The sequence below is a fragment of the Eublepharis macularius genome, chromosome 2 (genome assembly GCF_028583425.1).
Source record: "Eublepharis macularius isolate TG4126 chromosome 2, MPM_Emac_v1.0, whole genome shotgun sequence".
NCBI lineage: Eukaryota > Metazoa > Chordata > Lepidosauria > Squamata > Eublepharidae > Eublepharis > Eublepharis macularius.
In genome coordinates, this window is record NC_072791.1 from 14,462,217 (window position 1) to 14,480,779 (window position 18,563).

Here is an 18,563-nt window from a genome sequence, read left to right on the forward strand (position 1 = left end):
AAACCCCTTCCCTGCACAGCCCCAGCGTAAACTGAAGCTTCATGTGCAACTTGTCCTTTACAGATAGACAGATGATCCATTATTTTCATCACATCTGCAGAGTGATGGATTACAAGCCATTATTAAGAGTCAGTGCTGTGAATTAGTAATAATAATAATAATCCATTTATATACCACCCTTCAGGATGACTTAACACCCACTCACAGTGGTTTACCGAGTATGCTATTATTATCCCCACAACAATCACCCTGTGAGGTGGGTGGGGCTGAGAGAGCTCTGAGAGAGCTGTGACTGACCCAAGGTCACCCAGCTGGCTTCAAGTGGAGGAGTGGGGAGGAATCAAACCCGGTTCTCCAGATTAGAGTCCTGCGATCTTAAATACTACATGTACTAAATGGTCTGGAATGCAGGGGAGTTAAAGAACCACCTGCTGTTTTCCAAACCTGGCCACCACCTGAAACCCGCCTGGGGGGGCTGCTGTGTGTAACCCCCCCCCTCTTTTGAAGTGAGGTGATTGACCGTGGAAGTCAGGGCTTTTCTTCCCTGGTCCTCAGCACATCCATTCACTGAACCTTTTAAATTTCTGGCACTTTTCCTTTATGGTGGCCATGTAACAAAGCTAAGAAATTTTGGATACAAATACATTCAGTTATCCAGAAGGTTTTAAATGAATGTATAAATGAATGTATAAATGAAGCCAGAGGCTTTCTTGTTGGGACTAATGGGAAAACAGTTGGAAGTTACACATGGTATACCTTTTTTTTGTATATATAATAACAGCAGCAAGACTGTTATATGCTCAAAAATGGACAGCATCAATATTACCTACAGTAGAGGAATGTTTGGAGAAAATGATGGACTATGCCAAGATGACTAAACTTCTTAATCAGGGAAAAGACATTAGATAAATATATGGTTACCTAGAAGCCCCTTATAGACTTTTTGTGAGAAACAGAAAGAAATGAATTAATGACTCATGCTTTTGAAGATTGGGAGGTAAGGAAAGAACGTTTAGAGGGAAAGAAGTATTTACTCGTGGTAATTTTGGAGTTAGTGTATAATATGTAATACTTTTATACCTTTTCACAGACAAAATTGGTATTTATTCCTATTCTTTTTTCCTTTTTCCTTTTTTTATTTTTCCCCATATAAATATGTGCTTTTTCTCTTTTTATTAACTTGCTTAAAAATTCTTAATAAAAATTCTTAGGAAAAAAACGTTTGCTTTCCGCAGGTTTTTTGTGGCTGTGTGGTTTTCCCCCAGGCCCTGACCTTTGTATTTTAACATCTTTTACTGATCCCTGCAATGGCTTTCTTAATTATTCCTTGTGTTTGCAGGTTGGTTTCGCTGCTGAGATATGAATTATTGATTTGATCAATGCTTCTGCTGCTTGTCAATTTTATTGACTGCCTTTGTTTTTAAGATCTATCAGAGCTATTTATACTTAATGAGATTTTTTAAAAGAATCATATTTGAATTGATGCTCAGTGATTGGGTGGGCATAAAAAAGTCAGAGAAACAAACATTCTCCAAGTTCCCCTGTGATCATATTTGATATTGTATATTTTTTAAAAAACAGAGAAATATTGAGAAAAGAATAAATAAATACAATGTTGGATTCAGAGAAATTATTTTTAGCATACTAAGCACGAGAGGTGGTGTGCTTGTGGAAATAAATTTCCCTGCCTCCCCCTTTCAATGTAGCCTGCTGTACACCTTGAAATTATGTCCCTGCAACCCACTGAGCTCCATTAAATTTTGTTTCCGGAGTCAGACGGCCACCATAAATTGCAAAGTGGGGATTCACAATGGGACAATGGGCAAAAATTCTTCCCCACCCAATCAACGTAAGAGCATACATAAGAAGAGCCCTGCTGGATCGGAGCAGTGGCACATCTAGTCCGGCATCCTGTTTTACTCAGTGGCCATCCAGTTTTTCTGGAAGGCATAAAGGCCTTCCCCTAATTTTGCCTCCTGGTATTGTTATTGGGAGGTTGACTGCCTCTGAATGTGGAGGCTCCCTTTAGTCACCATGGTTAGTAGCCACTGATAGACCTCTCCTCCATGACTTTATCGAATCCCCCTTTAAAACTGTCTATGCCTGTGGCCATCGCTGTAGCCTCTGGCAATGAATTTCACATCTTAATCACTCGTTGTTTAAAGTATTTCCTTCTGTCTGCCCTGAGTCTACTGCCCATCAGCTTCATTGGATGACCTCAAATTCTAGGATTAAGAAAGAGGAAGAAAAAGTTCTCTCTGTCCATTCTCTCCAGCCCACGCATAATTTTAATTTCATAAATGCCGTTACTCCAGTGGAAGAGTGCACGGGATACAACCTCTCACACAGTACAGCTCAGTGAATGTACAGCAGCAATGTAAGGAAACGCACTGGTAAGGGCAGAGGAGCGGTACCATGCCACTAACTTATACTGAATTTGGAGCTCTTCTGTAAGTTGATGAGTAGAGGTGGGCACGGACCGGAAAATGGACCAAAATTTAACATGGACTGGGCTGGTTTGGCATTCACGAACCGGCAGGTCATAGTATGCCCATTTTCCATGGACCCCATGGACTTTTTGCTAGTCCGTTGGCCCGTGGTCCATTAAAGCCTCCCCATCCCACTGGCAAGCAGTGCTGGGAGTGCTTTAACATTTAAATCCCCCCTTGCTCCAACTGACTGATGGGCCTGCCAATAAGCTGGTGCAAGGGGGGGTTAAATATTAAAGGGGGGTTAGAGTACTCTCGGCACTGCTGGCAAGTGGCTCCAGGAGCACTTTAACATTTAAATCCCCCCTTGCTCCAGCTGACTGGCAGGCCCACCAGTCAGCTGGAGCAAGGAGGTGGGTTAAAGCTCTCCTGGCACCGGCCCAGACTGACTAACTGGTCAGTTCCCGAACCGGTGCTGGACCATGAAAAGTTTGTGGTCCATGATCTGTGAAATGCAATGGACCACGGACCCACAGCCCATGGGTTTTTCCCGATCTGTGCCCACCTCTGTTGATGAGATAGTATAATGGTTGTCTGACTGCTATGCAAAGAGTGACCTATTACCACAATCTGTTTGAATGGGAACATATGTTAGCTCCCATGCAACCATGAAAATAGATGGGATAGAAACCAACAGTTACCTTTTCAAAGATTTTGGAATATTACCAATAGTCATTATTTTTGTCTGTTGAACATTTATAATACTGTCGATAAAAAATTGCTTCTTCAACAAGTTGTTTCATTAGCTAATGTTTAAATGAACATCCCCTTATTACAAGCATTGATCACTTGGCTGTATATATTAAGCAATGCACAAAAGCTTGACTCATTTAGCAAAGGGGAATTTCTCCATGCACGGTTGTACCTTCTCTGTGTCGATCCCTTTTGACATGGACCACGTGGAGACGATATAATCCATGACGCGTTCACTAAGGCCTTTGGGGACTTGGTATAACTTTAAGAAATCTCTCACGTTGTTCAGCATCTCATGGTAACGGTTGGTGTTGGCATACATTTGTTGGAAAATGGTGGTGACATTTCCAAAAATAGTTGCATAAAGAAGAGCTGGAAGAGAACAAAAAGTCAACGATCAAATAAACTGGAAATGTCGTTCTCATTAGTTTAGCTGACACCTTCGGATCGCCCAACTGACCGTTCAAAATCAGAGTTCCCATGAAATGAATTAGATGCATGAAGGAGAGCATGGGAAAGATAATATTGCAGTGAGCAGTCAGTCTTCATTAGGGTAGCCTTTTAGCCTGTGAGCTAAAGAGTGGAACCCTGCAAACAGAAGGTCGGAGTTTGAAAGGGTAGAAATGGGGCTTAGTGCCACTGGGCAGGGATGGAGAATGGCACTGAAAAGACCAAAGGAAGAAATTACTTGGGCCTGGTGTCTTAGGGGTGAAGCCAGAGTGCATCGATGGTGCCATCACTGAATAGACAGGGAGCAGTCAGGTACTCTTTTCTCATGCTTGGAGTCAGGGCTCATTTGGAGGGGGAACATGCAGGAATGCAGTTCCGGCAGTTCCCCAAAGAGGTCACATGTCAGGTGGCCCCACCCACCTGACTCTCGGCCATTTTGGGCCCGTTTCAGCCTGGATTGGGGCCGAAACAGCCCGGATAGGGCCTCTGACAGGTGGTGGATCACTCTCCCACTCAGCAGCTTCCCGATACTGACCATTTGGGGCCCCTTTTTGGCCATTGTCAGCCCCTTTTTGCCATTTGGGGCCCAATTTCAGCCCTGAATGGCCAGGATTGGGTCCAAAACAGCTAGGATAGGAGATGTCAGGGGGTGTGGCATATGCAAATCAGTTATGCCAATGACACACTTCCGGTGAGGTCAAGGGGTGTGGCATATGCTAATGAATTATGCTAATGAGTCATGCTAATGAATTCCTCCAGCTCTTTTTCTACGAAATGACCCCTGCTTGGAGAGAAAGAGAATCCGTAATGTGATTTTCTGCCGAGGAGAAGAGCGGGGGGGGGGTGGATTCTCTTTCTCTCTCTCTTGGGAAAAGCCATCCTGGATTTCCTGCCTCCTGTTACACACATACACACCTCCCCCAAGCTCCTAGAGGAAAACCCAAGTGGAGGCTTTTTGCCAGAGACAGAGAGAGAATCCCCCCACACACACCACTCTTCCCCTGGTGGAGAATCACATGGAACGGCTGTTATTTGTAAGATTACACTACCCAGGGAACCTTATAGGACCCAACACATGAAGAACACATGCCGGGTATCTCTAGTATGGCATTTGGCATCCATGTAGGGATGAGCCAGTTGACCATTAGAGATGTTGATCGGATGTTCCTCAGAAAAGATCAGAATTACTGTGTGATGGCTCTAGGGTTTCCAGCCCCAGCCCCAACAGTGGCAGGAGTGCTTGGGGTATATGGACCAACAAAATGGCATTGCACGACACCATGATGTCACTTCCGGCTAGGCACCCAGAAGTGACATCACTTCTGCTCTAAGATTTCCCACAATCTCTACAGTAAAAACCGTAGAGATCAGGAACATTCTTAGAGCATCACACAACATGACAACATCACTTCCAGGTTCTTAGACAGAACTGACATCACAGTGTTTGCAACATCAGTCCATTGAGCACCAGCAGGAGAAGAGAAACACTAGTGAGAGTTTGGTGGGCACGTGATAACTTAGATGGCTCCAAGCCTGTGGCAAGGCACTTGTGTGACCTGCTGCCACTCTCAGGTGTCTAGTTTAAGCCTGCATTGGTAAACAATGGAAAGAGAATGCTTCCCAAAACTGGCTTTGTGTTGAATCCTGTGGGTGGTTACAGATGTAGGTGACCAGGGCTACTAAGACCTGAGGGAGGGAGGGCAACTAGCAGTATAAAATTCTAAGGACCAAGTTTGATGGGAGCAATGCACCACTAGGAAATGTTAGAAGCATAACGGATCTAATCCAACATCTTCCTTATGGTCTTGGAAATATGAAAGGGAGCACAATAGGAGTCTTGCCTAAGAGTCTGTATGGTTCTCAGCAGCCATAGACATGACTGATTCATGATACATTGGAAGCGGGCATGTTTTTCCCATAACCATCCCATAACGCCACTGATGTGATTGTGAGAACAAGCATTTGAAATTAATGGAAGATACTTCCAAGGAACTGTGCACAGAACTGAAATCATTATGGTACATTATTTTCTTTAGAAAAGAAAAAAAACCTGCTATTTTTAAATTTGATTTGCTTGGCAATGGGCACTGTCTTGGAACATACTGCAGTGTGTTAAATTCTGTTTATTAACATACCGCCTACCAGTCATAAAAAACTTGCCCTATTTTTCCATCTCTTAGCGTCGAAGAGATTCTTCTGTACACACAGAAATGCAACATTTAAAAAAAGAAAACTCTGAGTAGAAAATTCCACACACCTCCACACCAAAATCCTGGACAAAGCCCTTGTGAAAGAGACATTGAAACCATGGGGGATTTGAACGGGGGACAAAGGAGCCGATGCAGCCGCATTCAGTGCCTTACACAGAAGTAAGTCATGTGATGTTCAATGAGGCTTGCTCTTACATTGCATAAAACTGCACAGTTTCTTGCTGTTACTTGAGGATTTCGGTCTTTATAAAGTGACAATATTCAATGATTTGATTATTTTTTTAAAAAATCATATCACAAGAAACTTGCTATTAGTTATTAAGTTGTAAGAAGGCAGGCTGAAGAGAAATGAACTTGTCAGTTTTGAAAAAAAAAGACCAAAGAAGGAAAATCATAGAAGTTTATAAAATTATGCATGGAATGGAGAAAGTGGAGAGAGGGAATATTTTTCTGCCTCTCCTAAAATATTAGAATTTGGGAGCACCCAATGACCTTGACAGCCAACAGATTCAGGATGTTCAGCGATTAATTAAATTGTGGAATTCACTGCCAATGGATGGACGCAGTGATGTTCATGACCGTGGATGGCTTTAAGGACCAAACTACACATTACATACACTACGTGATCACCCCAGAGCCTTGCAACCATACGGCAGCTGCAAGTTCTCCATGGGAACTCAATTCGGAAGTGCCTCAGGGGCCTGATTCAGACCATAATACAAGGGAATAAGAGCTCAGGCCTTTGTCCTATTTCCCTGACCTGAAATAGCTTTAAACTGGGGTTATTTGTCCTCTGGGTGGTGGAGTACGTATGCAAGCATTCGGTGCATGTTCCATGATGGAAAAAAATGCCCCCTGCAGCTGTTTCAGGTTAGGTAAACATCAAGGGGGCATCTGAAACTGGGTGCCTGAGACACTTCCAAATTGAGTTCCCACAGGACACAAAACTTATAATAATAACATTTGATTTATATACTGCCCTTCAGGACAACTTCATGCCCACTCAGAGCGGTTTACAAAATATGCCATTATTATCCTCATGACAATCACTCTGTGAGGTGGGTGAGGCTGAGAGAGCTCTGAGAGAGCTGTGAGTGACCCAAGTCCACCCAGCTGGCTTCAAGTGGAGGAGCGAGGAATCAAACCCGGCTCTCCATATTGGAGTCCTGCACTCTTAACCACTACACCAAACTGGCTCTCAAACTCGGTAATACATCTATTGCTGTTAGGGATCCCATTCCCCTGGTGGGGGCAGGGGGTCTCTTCTCCCACCTTTCCCCCTCTGCCTCCACTTAACTGGCTGATGGGGAGAAAGTTGGGGAATGGACCTCCCAGGTGTGCTTCCAGGGCTGGCGCAACAACATCACTGACATCATCACACCACCCCTCAAGTGCTCCAGTGCTTTGCAGCAGGCCAATTTTGGACTCAAATGAGCTGACTTGAGTCCATTTGGGGTCCAAATTAACCCAGTGCAGAGCACGTGCATGCTCCCAGCTTTGCGCAATGACATCACTTCCTGGAAGTGACCTCATCACATTGGCAAGGAACATCCGTGAAGCACCAAAAAAGTAAGCGCTGGGTCTTCACCCTCCTGACGGGATGGTAAGGGGACCTGGCAATCCTAACTGCTGGATCAGATACACATTAAACCTACAAGATAGTTACCTCTGGAAAGCCCATAAGCTGGAGTCCACAGCCACCCCATGCCAGCTGTATCCAGCAACTGGTATTCACTGGTATAATGCCCTTGAATGGGACAGACAGGGTGATATAGTGGTTGTAGTGGGAGACTGGATCCAGAGAGACCCTGGCTGAAATCCCTGCTCTGCCAGCCTTGGGCTGATCATATCTTGACCAACTTCATAGAGGTGATGTGGGATAAAATGGGGGAGAGCCACGGATGCCGCCTTCGGCTCCTGGGAGGAAAGGCAGGATAAAAATATATGGGATATTCCGATACAGCTGAGTTCACACAACGCAGGTGACCACTTTGCCACGCTGCCCCGTGCAATGATTGCCAAAACCATCAGGTGTCCAAAGCTGATTTCTGACGGCATGAATCATTCTTAGTTACCGAGCAGCCCTTCATATCAAGGAAACGTAAGATTGATTCTGGATCCTGTTCCCGTGCTGGACACTTTGGCTAGAAGCATTAGGGACCGGAGCATCCTTCTGGTTGTTTGTGCTGCAGTCAGCGCTCTCTGCTGCTCTGGGTCCAAAAATAAAAAAAAACCCTCCAGAGATTACTTTTGTCAGCTACCAAACAAACAGCCGGAGCCTTCCCCGCTGTCAAAACAATTATGGTGTTGCTGCTGCTTCAGCATTTCCCGATACCTTTCATTTGGTCTCTCAAAGGGGAAAATAAAAGCAATGCTTTGTAGGAAATGCTTTTCTTGCATGACTTAAGAACAGTTGGAATCATCATAAAGAATGTAGAACATGTTCCGCCTCTTAGGATAAGAGGGTTTAAGCTACTTAGAGAGGCATGTGGGAATGAAGATCCAGGCACACAACCGGTTACATCTTTCCTTCTTTCATTTATGATTTGCAAGCTTTCTGCCACCAAGGAACACTTTTCACATAGGCTTGTCTACCAAGAAACTCTGATGTGGCTGTCAAGGGATCCCACTGTGAGTCTCTTTACACAAGATGCCTGGGCGCGTGTTCATCCTGTGTAGGGAGATGCAATGTTAGCTTGGAAGCATAGTTTTAAAAGATAGAGCTGGTGGAGATCTCTCCAGAGGGGATGGATTCTCCCACAGATAGAATCCGTTCCCTCTGGAGTGCCACCTCTGGAGTGCTGGACTGTTTCCCCTTCTGGAGCCTTTGCTCTGCTGCCCTCACTGCTTAAAACTTTGAATTCAGTGAGCCTCGGCAGGGCAAAGGCTCTGGTAAGGGAGGCAGTCCGGCATGCCAGAAGCAGCAAAGGTCTGTAAGAGAATCCATCCTCTCCAGAGAGATCTCCGCCAGCTCTGTCTTTTAAAATTATGCTTCCCGACTAACATTTCATCTCCCAACACATGAATCATAGAATCACAGGGTTGGAAGAGATCTCCGCCAGCTCTGTCTTTTAAAATTATGCTTCCCGACTAACATTTCATCTCCCAACACATGAATCATAGAATCATAGAATCACAGGGTTGGAAGTGACCTCTAGGGCTGGAAGGGACCTCTAGGGTCATCTAGTCCAACCCCCTGCACAATGCAGAAAATTCACAACTACCCCCCCCCCACTGACACGTGTCAGAAGTCTTGTGTAGGGAGAGACTCTGTGCTGCAGAAAATTCTGGGGTGTGTTTTTAGGGTGCGGGATTAGCTCACGCAAGGTGCTGATAAGGTTTGTTAGGCCCCAACATTGAACCATTTGCACTAAAAAATACACCCAACATTCTTCCATGGCTGAGTATTGCATGGTGCAATGTGAAAGCCCAAATACAGGCAAGGCTCTGACAACAGATTGCTTCTCACTAAAAAAAACCCCGCAGAAAACTTTCAAGGTACTCCAAGCTTTCCCAAACTCATCTGTGGAGTCTTTGCTTTCAGAGAATGAAAATAAGATGACAACGAGACCGACAAAGAAATGATCTCTCCCCGTTCCTTGTTTTTGCTTGCTCATAAGGTCAAACAGCGGGAGATCATATTAAAGAATAAATATTTTATCAACATCTGTGCATTGCTCTAACCTGCTAGCCTGTATTGAAGACATTTTGCTTAATCAAATAGACCCTAATTAAATCAAGAGGGATTTTTAGATTAAAAATGACACATAGCTGACACAGGCTTTGATTTAATAGAAGAATGCATGAAACTGATACTGAACGTTTAATGCTTCTTTCTCTCAGCAGACGGTAGCCATGTGAGCCAAGTCAGACCGTGGGCCCATCTAGTTTCCCACTGCCTTTCCCAACAAGCAGATTTCTAGTGGTTTCAAGCAGAGAACAGGACTGCTGAGTCCACTGGTGGGGGTGGAGGATCCCCCAGTTTCACTCTCTACCGCCCCCATCTCACTTACCTGGCCAGTGGGGTGAGAAAGGCACAGGAACAAGTCTCCCAGGTGTGCTCCCAAGGCAGTGCAACGACGTCATTGACGTCATCACACTGCCCTGGAAGCACTCCTACACTTTGCTGCAGACTGATTTGGGTCCCGAACGGGGCCGGAAGTGACATCACTGTGCAGCTGTGAGACATGAAAAATAAAGAAGGCAAGAAAAAGGCAAGAGCCAGGTCTTCCCTCCCCCCTGCCGGGAGGGTAAGAGGATCTGGCAACTCTACCCATGTGCAGCAGGTGCAGTCCCCATGGGCACAATGACATCACTTCCAGAAGTGATGTCATCATGCCTGCTGGGAGTGGCCTGCTGTGTGCACATGCAAGATCACCCATGTAAGTGCCAGGTTCCTTCTCCATTCCCACTGGGTGGGGTCCTGGCAACCCTAGCTGAGAGCCACCACAGATCCCTAGATGAAGATTCTCTCTGGGCTCCTCTCGTACCCCCCAAATCCAAGTCAAACATCATATCAAGGCCATTAGCTGGATTCCCCTGGCAACATGGGTATTTAGGGTGATGAGGACCTTCCAAGTTGTCCTTCCAGTCCGCTCTCTCAGTGGTTCTTGCAGAGAGAGATCTTTCCCAGCATCCTCAACCTTTTTTGAGCCTGTGGGCACATTTGGAATTCTGACACAGTGCAGTGGGCGCAGGAGTAAAATGGCTGCTGCAGGAGACAGGACAAGCTACAAAATGGATGCTACAGCTCACCTTCAGCCATACAGTGAAGATTTTTGTGCCGTGGAAGTGGCTTCTGCTAACGTTTTTTTAAAAATCTGCACAGCCAATCAAATCTCCAATGGCCAATTAAAAGCCACGCTTGGCAAAAGCCCCATATAGCCCCACTGGGTGATTGAGCACCATAAAAGGTATCAGCGGGCACAATTGTGTGCCCATGGGCACCACGTTGGGAACTCTTGATCTATTGTCTGAGAGTACCAATTGGAGACACCATGGACTGGACCCAAGACTTCAACATGCAGACGCTGTGCTCTGTAATGAAGCCCCAGCTCCTTATATTTTAAAGTGGGCATTGTTATTATAGTTGGGGGTCACTTTGACCCCAATGCCTTGGACTTGTGGTGTTTTACTTACCTCCCCCATTGCTTTCACTGGGGTCTACATGACCCCAATGTCCTGACCTGGATAGCCCAGGTGAGCCTAATCTTGTCAGATCTTGGAAGCTAAGCAAGGTCAGCCTTGGCTATTAATTGGATGGGAGACCTCCCCCGAAGACCAGGGTTGCAAACCACCTCTGTTAGTCTCTTGCCATGAAAGCCTCACCGGGGGTCGCCATAAGTCAGCTATGACTTGAGGGCACTCTCCACCACCACATGACCCCAATACCATTTTAATAAAATTTAATGAGTCTACATAAAAACCCAAATGGACCTCAGAGGACAATCAGCCTTCTTTTACTGCAAGTGAATAAACAGAGTTAAGAGAAGTTTCCTCCTTAAAAGGCAATTATGTGTAGACAGGTTGAAAAAATTCTTTTGTTATTAAAATGACTTCTCTCCTAATTAACCAGAAGAATTGCCAGTAGATTGTTACTGTCACTCGGAATGAGCTAGTTTTTCTCAGAATACATTGCAACAGTTCTGCATTAGATAATCTGAATGAAATAATGGTCTGGGATTTTTGAAGTCGGAGACAGGCATAAAAAATTAGTACTTAAGCTAAATAACCTTCCATAGCAGGTGTATCATCATGAAACTCAAAGCACTGCTTGGCTTAATGTACTGGAAATGCTACAATTTAAGTGCTAAGCTGTCTTTATTAAAAAAAAATAAGCAAAATAATATAACATTAATATTCTCTAATACAGAAACTGTTTCCACGGAGATTTTAATGGGGATTTACAATTGGAGGGGCTAATAAAGTGCGCTGTAAAATGGAAAAGGGAAGTGCTTGAAATCTGCACTGGAAATGTTCTCTGCTTCACAAGTGAGGAGTCTGCACCAAAACCAGGGTCTCTCCACTATCTCCTCCCAAATGCAAACTCAAAGGACTGTATCCAACCACATTGCTTAGCTTACTGCGAAGCCTTCCATGTCCCAACATGCTATTCTGCAATGGAAGATGCTCTTCCTCTGTAGGAAGGTTGCTAATGCTGGAAGAAGGGTCTATGCTTATCTGGATTGGAGTGGTAGGATACAGGCCAGTGCTTAAGGAGTTTCAGCTGCTTGACAGAAACAAGCCCCCGTAGTTCGGTGGCATTATTGTGTGAATGGGTATTTCAAGAGGTAGCCAGAAGGGAGTGCGCAACATTTTTTTGTAAGTGAGATGGGGCCAGGCAGGGCAACTGTGTCCTGCCCTCACTACAGCAAGGCCAGGTGGGGCGGCCCTGTCCCCTGCTGCAGTGAGGCTGGCCCAGGTAGCCCTGTCCCATTCCTCACTGCAGCGAACCAGGCAAGATGGCCCTAACCCTCACTGCAGTGAGGCCGGGCAGGTGACCCCATCCTATACTTTGCTGTGGTGAGGCCAAGTTGGACAGCCCCATCCCTAGCCACATCCTGCCCTTTTTGGGGGGATGGGGTGACCCTCATAGGGGGCAGCCCCCCCAGGACTGGGTAGGCCCAATGGGGGGTGGCCCCTCAGGCCATCGGCCCCCTGGCACTTTTGCTGGTGACCCTAATGTCCAATCTGCCCCTTCACAAATTAACAACATGAAGAAGATACTGTGGCTCTGGTAGAGCATCTATCTGGCATGCAGGGGGTCCCAGGTTCAACACCCAATGTCTCCAGTGAAAAGAACCAGGTGGCATAAAAGACCTGTACTGGAGATCTTGGGGTGGATGGTAGACAGTTCTGGTGACCAGTATAGGGTAACATTTATTTGTTTATTTATTTATTTATTTATTTATTGATTGATTGATTGATTGATTGATTGATTGATTGATTGATTGATTGATTGATTGATTGATTGATTGATTGATTGATTGATTGATTGCACTTCTAGGCTGCTCTCCCGCCATGATGTGACCATCATGGCTGAATGGCAGTCTGAACATTATTTTGTGCCATGCCCCTAACCACTACAGCCCACTAGCTCGCTAAGCAGTCTTGACTGTGTGCATATTGGCATATGAAAAGTTCAAAAGGTTTCATATAGTATATAGAGGACGTAGACAATTACTTTTGGATTGCAAACCACCCTTTAATAGAGTCTTCATGGGATATCATTTACCAGATGATGTTATTTATCTCCATGCCGTGAAAACCCTCCACTGCCCACTTACACACATGGAGCTTCTGTTAAAGAGACAGGACGTTTTTCTCCAACTTTGTTGGCAACCGAAATCTTCCTGGACCCATGCTTTCTGCAGATGGTGAAGAAGGAAGCAGGAAGAGGATGCTGATGAGCAGGCAGGCCAAGAACATTTGACCAGCATAATCACAGTCCCTTCCTGCTTCTTTTGAAGGGGATACTGGGATGCTGAATTGGGGAGCCTCACCTATGACTGCCAAGCCTCTCAGTTGGGGCAAGGGATTCTCTGCCTTGAGCTCCTGTTGCCTGCCGCCACTCACAGGGAAAATAAAACAACTCGCCAACATCATGACTGTGATGATGTCACTTCTGGGAAAAACCTGGAAGCGACAGCAGTAGCTCTAGGAATCACTAGAATCACCATAGAGTTTCTGGTGATGGCTAGAGCTACCACTGTCAATTCCAGGTTTTACCCAGAAGTGACATCATCAAGTTTGTGACACTGCTCTCCCCCATGTTTTCTCCCCCAACCTTTCCTCTGGTTGCCTTACTCCCATCTCAATAATTCCAGAGGGGTGGTCATATTAGTCTGCTACAGAAAAAAAGAACAACATTTTATTCCAGCATCAGCTTCTATGGTGAAGTGAGCTCTAGTTCATGAAAGCTGATGCTGGAATAAAATTTATTTAGTATTTAAGCTGCATGAATAAAACAGAAAGCAAGACACACATGGGGGATTGTTCCATACAACCCATTTCCTCTCCTTGCATAAAAGCCAGCCACAGGTGGCAAGAAATGTCACTGGTGCAAGTCAATTTTCCTGTCTTGTCTTCATGCCCTGCCTGTCTTTGAAGACATTCCTGACCTCAGCTAGCTGAGTCAGTTCATCTCAGGCCCCAGACATCCTCTGGCAATTGGGTGCTGTGCTACAATTAGCATGTGGTTAATTAGTAGTATTTAACAAGATTTTTTTCAAGAGACCTGTTTCTATCATTGCGGCAGAGCTGAGAACTTCCATGCATTTAATGTTGAATAGCAAGCACACACACACAAAACCATCCTCGGCTGGTGTATCTACATCCTGTTGCAACCAGATTATTGAAATCATAATTAAAACAGTTACACAGCTGAGATTCTCATTACTGTCCATAGATGCTTTGTCTGGAATTGGCAAAAATTTAGATCTATTAAATAATTATGAGTGTGCTGCTAATGGTAATATTCAGCAGCCTGACGGAGAGAAATTAAGCAGGTGAATCTTTTCTTGGCATGGAAAAAACAAAAGGGGGGCTATACGCTTCATTCCGCTGTTTCAGATTGCTGTTAAGGGAACAGATGCAGATCCAGAAAGCAAGCCAACCAACTAAAAAGCAGCCGGCCAGAGCTAATGTGGTATAACGGTTAGAGCAGGCAGAGGTCAGCAACTTTTTATAATAAAAAAAACCATGCCAAAATTCAGAGGAAGAGATCAACAAAGAGCCAGCATAGGAATGCCCATTTGCATAAAGGTCCATTTGCAAGCACTGAGTCATTACTGACTAAGAGCGGAACTACAAGTGACAAAAGGCACAGGTTGGACACTTGTCAGTTTCCCTCAAGTTTTGATGAGAAATGTAGGCGTCCTGGTTTTGCAGCTTGGCTCTCCGACTGCTGTCCAATGGACTTTTCAACTGTCACTTGTCCAACATTCCGCCAAGCTGCCTACATTTCCCATCAAAACTTGAGGGAAGCTGACAAGTGTCCAATCTGTGCCTTTTGTCACTTGTAGTTCTGCTCTCAGTAATCCTCCCATGGGAGGATGTCGCATCATGATGTTTTCTTGGCAGACTTTTGTTATGGGGTGGTTTGCCAGTGCCTTCCCCAGTCATCTACACTTTACCCCCAGGAAACTGGGTACTCATTTTACCGACCTTGGAAGGATGAGTCAACCTTGAGCCGGCTACCGACCTCGGAGGGATGGAAGGCTAAGTCAACCTTGAGCTGGCTACCTGAACCTGGCTTCCGCCAGGATCGAACTCAGGTCGTGTAAGCAGAGCTTGGGCTCCAGTACTGTGGCTTACCGCTCTGTGCCACGGGGCTCCATTTGCATAAGTGAAAATATACAATTCGACATTAATAAGAGCTGATACAGCTTCTGCAGCCCAAATACTGGGATCTGCTGTAGTGTAGGTTAAGTGGTTGCAAGTCAACACTCTGATGGTTTGAATCCCATGACTGCCATGAGCTCAGCAAGTGGCCTTGGTTAAGCCACTCCTCTCAGCCCCAGCTCCCCAGCTGGATTGTGGGGATAATAATAACACAGACTTTGTTCACTGTTCTGAATGGGATACAAATCTGTCTAGAAGAGCAGTATATAATTGCAGTTATTATTATTTATTAGGAAGTGGCACAAATGCAGTCTCACAGTGAGTAATCAATGTACAACCAGAGCACCTTTTGTGATTCTTTTTATAATCGCAGTTAGCAAAAATCTGTGCATTTTTCATACTTGAATAACTGGGTGATGTTCCCTTTCTGTGAGGCATCTCTAAGAATCCCTTTAGTCCCATTCTGTTTGCCATTCTCTTTGCATATTGATTAGTAATAATAACTGCACTTATATACCACTCTTCTAAACAGATTAGTGCCCCGCTTAGAGTGGTGAACAAGTTAGTGTTATTATTATCCCCACAATACAGCTGGGGAGCTGGGGGCTGAGAAGAGCGACATATCCAAGGCCACCTACTGAGAACATAGCAGTAGCAGGATTTGAATACCTCTCCAATATACCTTAACTTAAAGACATTATTCTCATTTCCAACAAGCCACACTTGCTTGCCTAAAGAGCCACGTTTGGCTTTAAAGCTATGGTTTGCAGACCTATGCTTACCATTTTCCCACTAGAGGCAGCAGATCTTGGTGCAATGACATTACATTACTTCCGGAGAAATCCTGGATATGAAGTCATGATGCTCTAGGAATCACCAGAAACTCTCTGATTTCACCATAGATTTACCAGTAATTTCTGAAGCCGCATGACATCACATCCGGATCTTCCCCAGAAGAGATGTAATACCATCATGCCAATGCATACACATACCACCTCCCCCTTCTAAACTTCCAGCGATTGCCGGACATTGTCTGGCAACCCCAGGTAAGCCTCTGGGTATTGAACTAAGACATGGCAGAGCTGGGTCTGAGTCCCCTGTCAGTCAAGAAGATCATGGCATAGCTTTAGGCCAGTCATGTTCTCTCAATCCAGCCTATATAACAGGTAGTTTTGTATCAATAAAATGGAGAAGCAGCATATGTGCTGCCTTGAATTCCTAGGATTAATGACAGGATAAAAATGCATAGACAAATAGAACCCAGGTTTTAAGAATTAGGTAGAAGGCCAAGCTGCAAGTGACAAATGACACTTGAACGGCAAGCGGATTGAGTGGAGGGCAAGCGAACTGGGAGAAATACACTTGCCGTTCAAGTGTCATTCATCACTTGTAGCTTGGCCCTGAGTCTCAAATAGGGTTGGGGGTGGGAATCCAGCTCCTAGCTTCTAGGCTGGCACCAGCAGGTTTGTGCCCCAAGTAGATTCCAGACAGACAAAAGAAAACACTTCTTCTCAGGATGCCTAATTCACTTATCATACTCATTGCTAAATGGAGCTAACATTGCCATTCCCAGGTTGGGAAATTCCTGGAGATTTGGGGATGGATCTTGGGGTGGGTGGAGTTTGGGAAGGAGAGTGACGTCAGGCATTTTCTCCAGAGGAACTGGTCTCTGTAGTATGGAGCTCAGTTGTAATTCCAGGAGATCTCCAGGCTCCACTTGGAGGTCAGGCAGTTCTGTACAGTAATGGCCATTGTTTTAGTAGTGGCCATCAAGTGCCATCAAGTCATAGCTGACTTATGGTGACCCCCTGCTGGGGTTTTCAAGGCAAGAGACTAACAGAGGCCCTTGCCTGCCTCTAGCGACCCTGGTCTTCACTGGAGGTCTCCCATCCAATTACTAACCAAGGCCAATCCTGCTTAGCTTCCGAGATCTGATGAGATCAGGCTTGCCTATGCTATCCTGGTCAGGGCGGCCACTGTCTTAGGTATATTTAAAAGAGGACCAGACAAAACAGAACAGGTCGATGGCTGAACGGAGATTTCCACGTTTAAAGGTAATGTATCTCTGAATATCACATGCTGGAGGGCAATAAAATATCAGTTGCTGGAGGGCAATAAAATCAAGAGGGCAATCAAGATTTCCAGGTTTAAAGGTAATGTATCTCCAAATATCAGATGACAGAGGGCAATAAAATCAAGAGGGGTTTCCTGAGAGGCCTTCTAGTTACATAAATCAAATGTTACTATTACTATCTCATTGGCTGCCATAAGCAACTGGGTTCTGCTGTACTAGTTAGGCTGGGCTTTTCTTCAGTTTGCTAACTGTGTGGCTGTTGTAATGTGTTTCATACAGATTCACAATGTAAAGAAGCAGCAAAGAGCCAATTAAAGGATGTAAAAAAATTGTGGATTGTCTATATCCAGATAGAAAATTATGTTATGGTAATTTCGGCTTCCACAGAGCTTTCTGCTGCTATACTCCCCTCGGGCCACAGAGGAATGTTTGGCAGCACTTGAGGATTTCAGCTCGTCCCTCATTAAGGTAGCACAAAAAGTCTAGTTTGAGTAATTTCAGATTTGTCTTATGTCTTTCTGCATGAAATCTCACAACTCTTCCTTATATCCCCTCTTATTTATTGTGGGTAAAAAGGTGGTGTGGGTTGCATTGCTGTCATAACAGCAGTGACTCGAGCAACGCTTCCGTGAAGATAGTTTCAGGTAGGTAGCCACGTTGGTCTGCAGTAGAAGAGCAAGATGAGTCCTTAAAGACCAACAAGGTTTCCAGGGGTGAAGAGAACTTGGACTCTGGAAATCTTGGTGGTCATTAAGGTGCTACCGGACCCAAATCTTGCTCTTGAAAAACTCACTACTTATTCATTTCCAGACTTTTTCTCCCAGATCCTAACCTCATACAGATTCATTTTTTCTATACTAAAAGCTTCTCTGCAGTATGCTAGCCTAGAAGAAAGGCTTGTAAAGAATAAGCCAGTGAGACTGCAATACTCATGAATGACATGCTTGAAACTCAAATTTGACCTCCTCGTAATATCCATTTTCTCTCACTCTCCTTTTCATAGTAGATATATATATGGTATTTCAATATGAAAAGGTTTTTTTAATTTTAAAATTTAAAAATGTAACCGTATTAACTTTTGATTGTGTGTATCTTTTAAGATTTTTCATTTCTAAATGGTCCAAGTAGCTAGATCTCATCAAATCTTGGAATCTTAAGTAGGGTCGGCCCTGGTCAGTATTTGGATGGGAGATCACCAAGGAAGGCTGTGGTTGCTACGCAGAGGCAGGAAATGGCAAACCGCCTCTGAAATCTCTTGCCTTGAAATCCTTATAGGGTCCCCATACGTTGGCTGCAACTTGATGG

The 18,563-nt window shown here is 44.8% G+C and overlaps 1 protein-coding gene across 1 annotated transcript in view; it reads right to left on the bottom strand.

Moving 5' to 3' along the window:
- Positions 1-18,563, bottom strand: part of KCNH5 (potassium voltage-gated channel subfamily H member 5) — a 302,905-nt gene that overhangs the window by 96,876 nt on the left and 187,466 nt on the right. Inside the window, exon 8 of the mRNA XM_054971983.1 lies at positions 3,355-3,554. Within this exon, the coding sequence (XP_054827958.1) occupies positions 3,355-3,554 (200 nt within the window). The remainder of the gene's footprint in view (positions 1-3,354; positions 3,555-18,563) is intronic.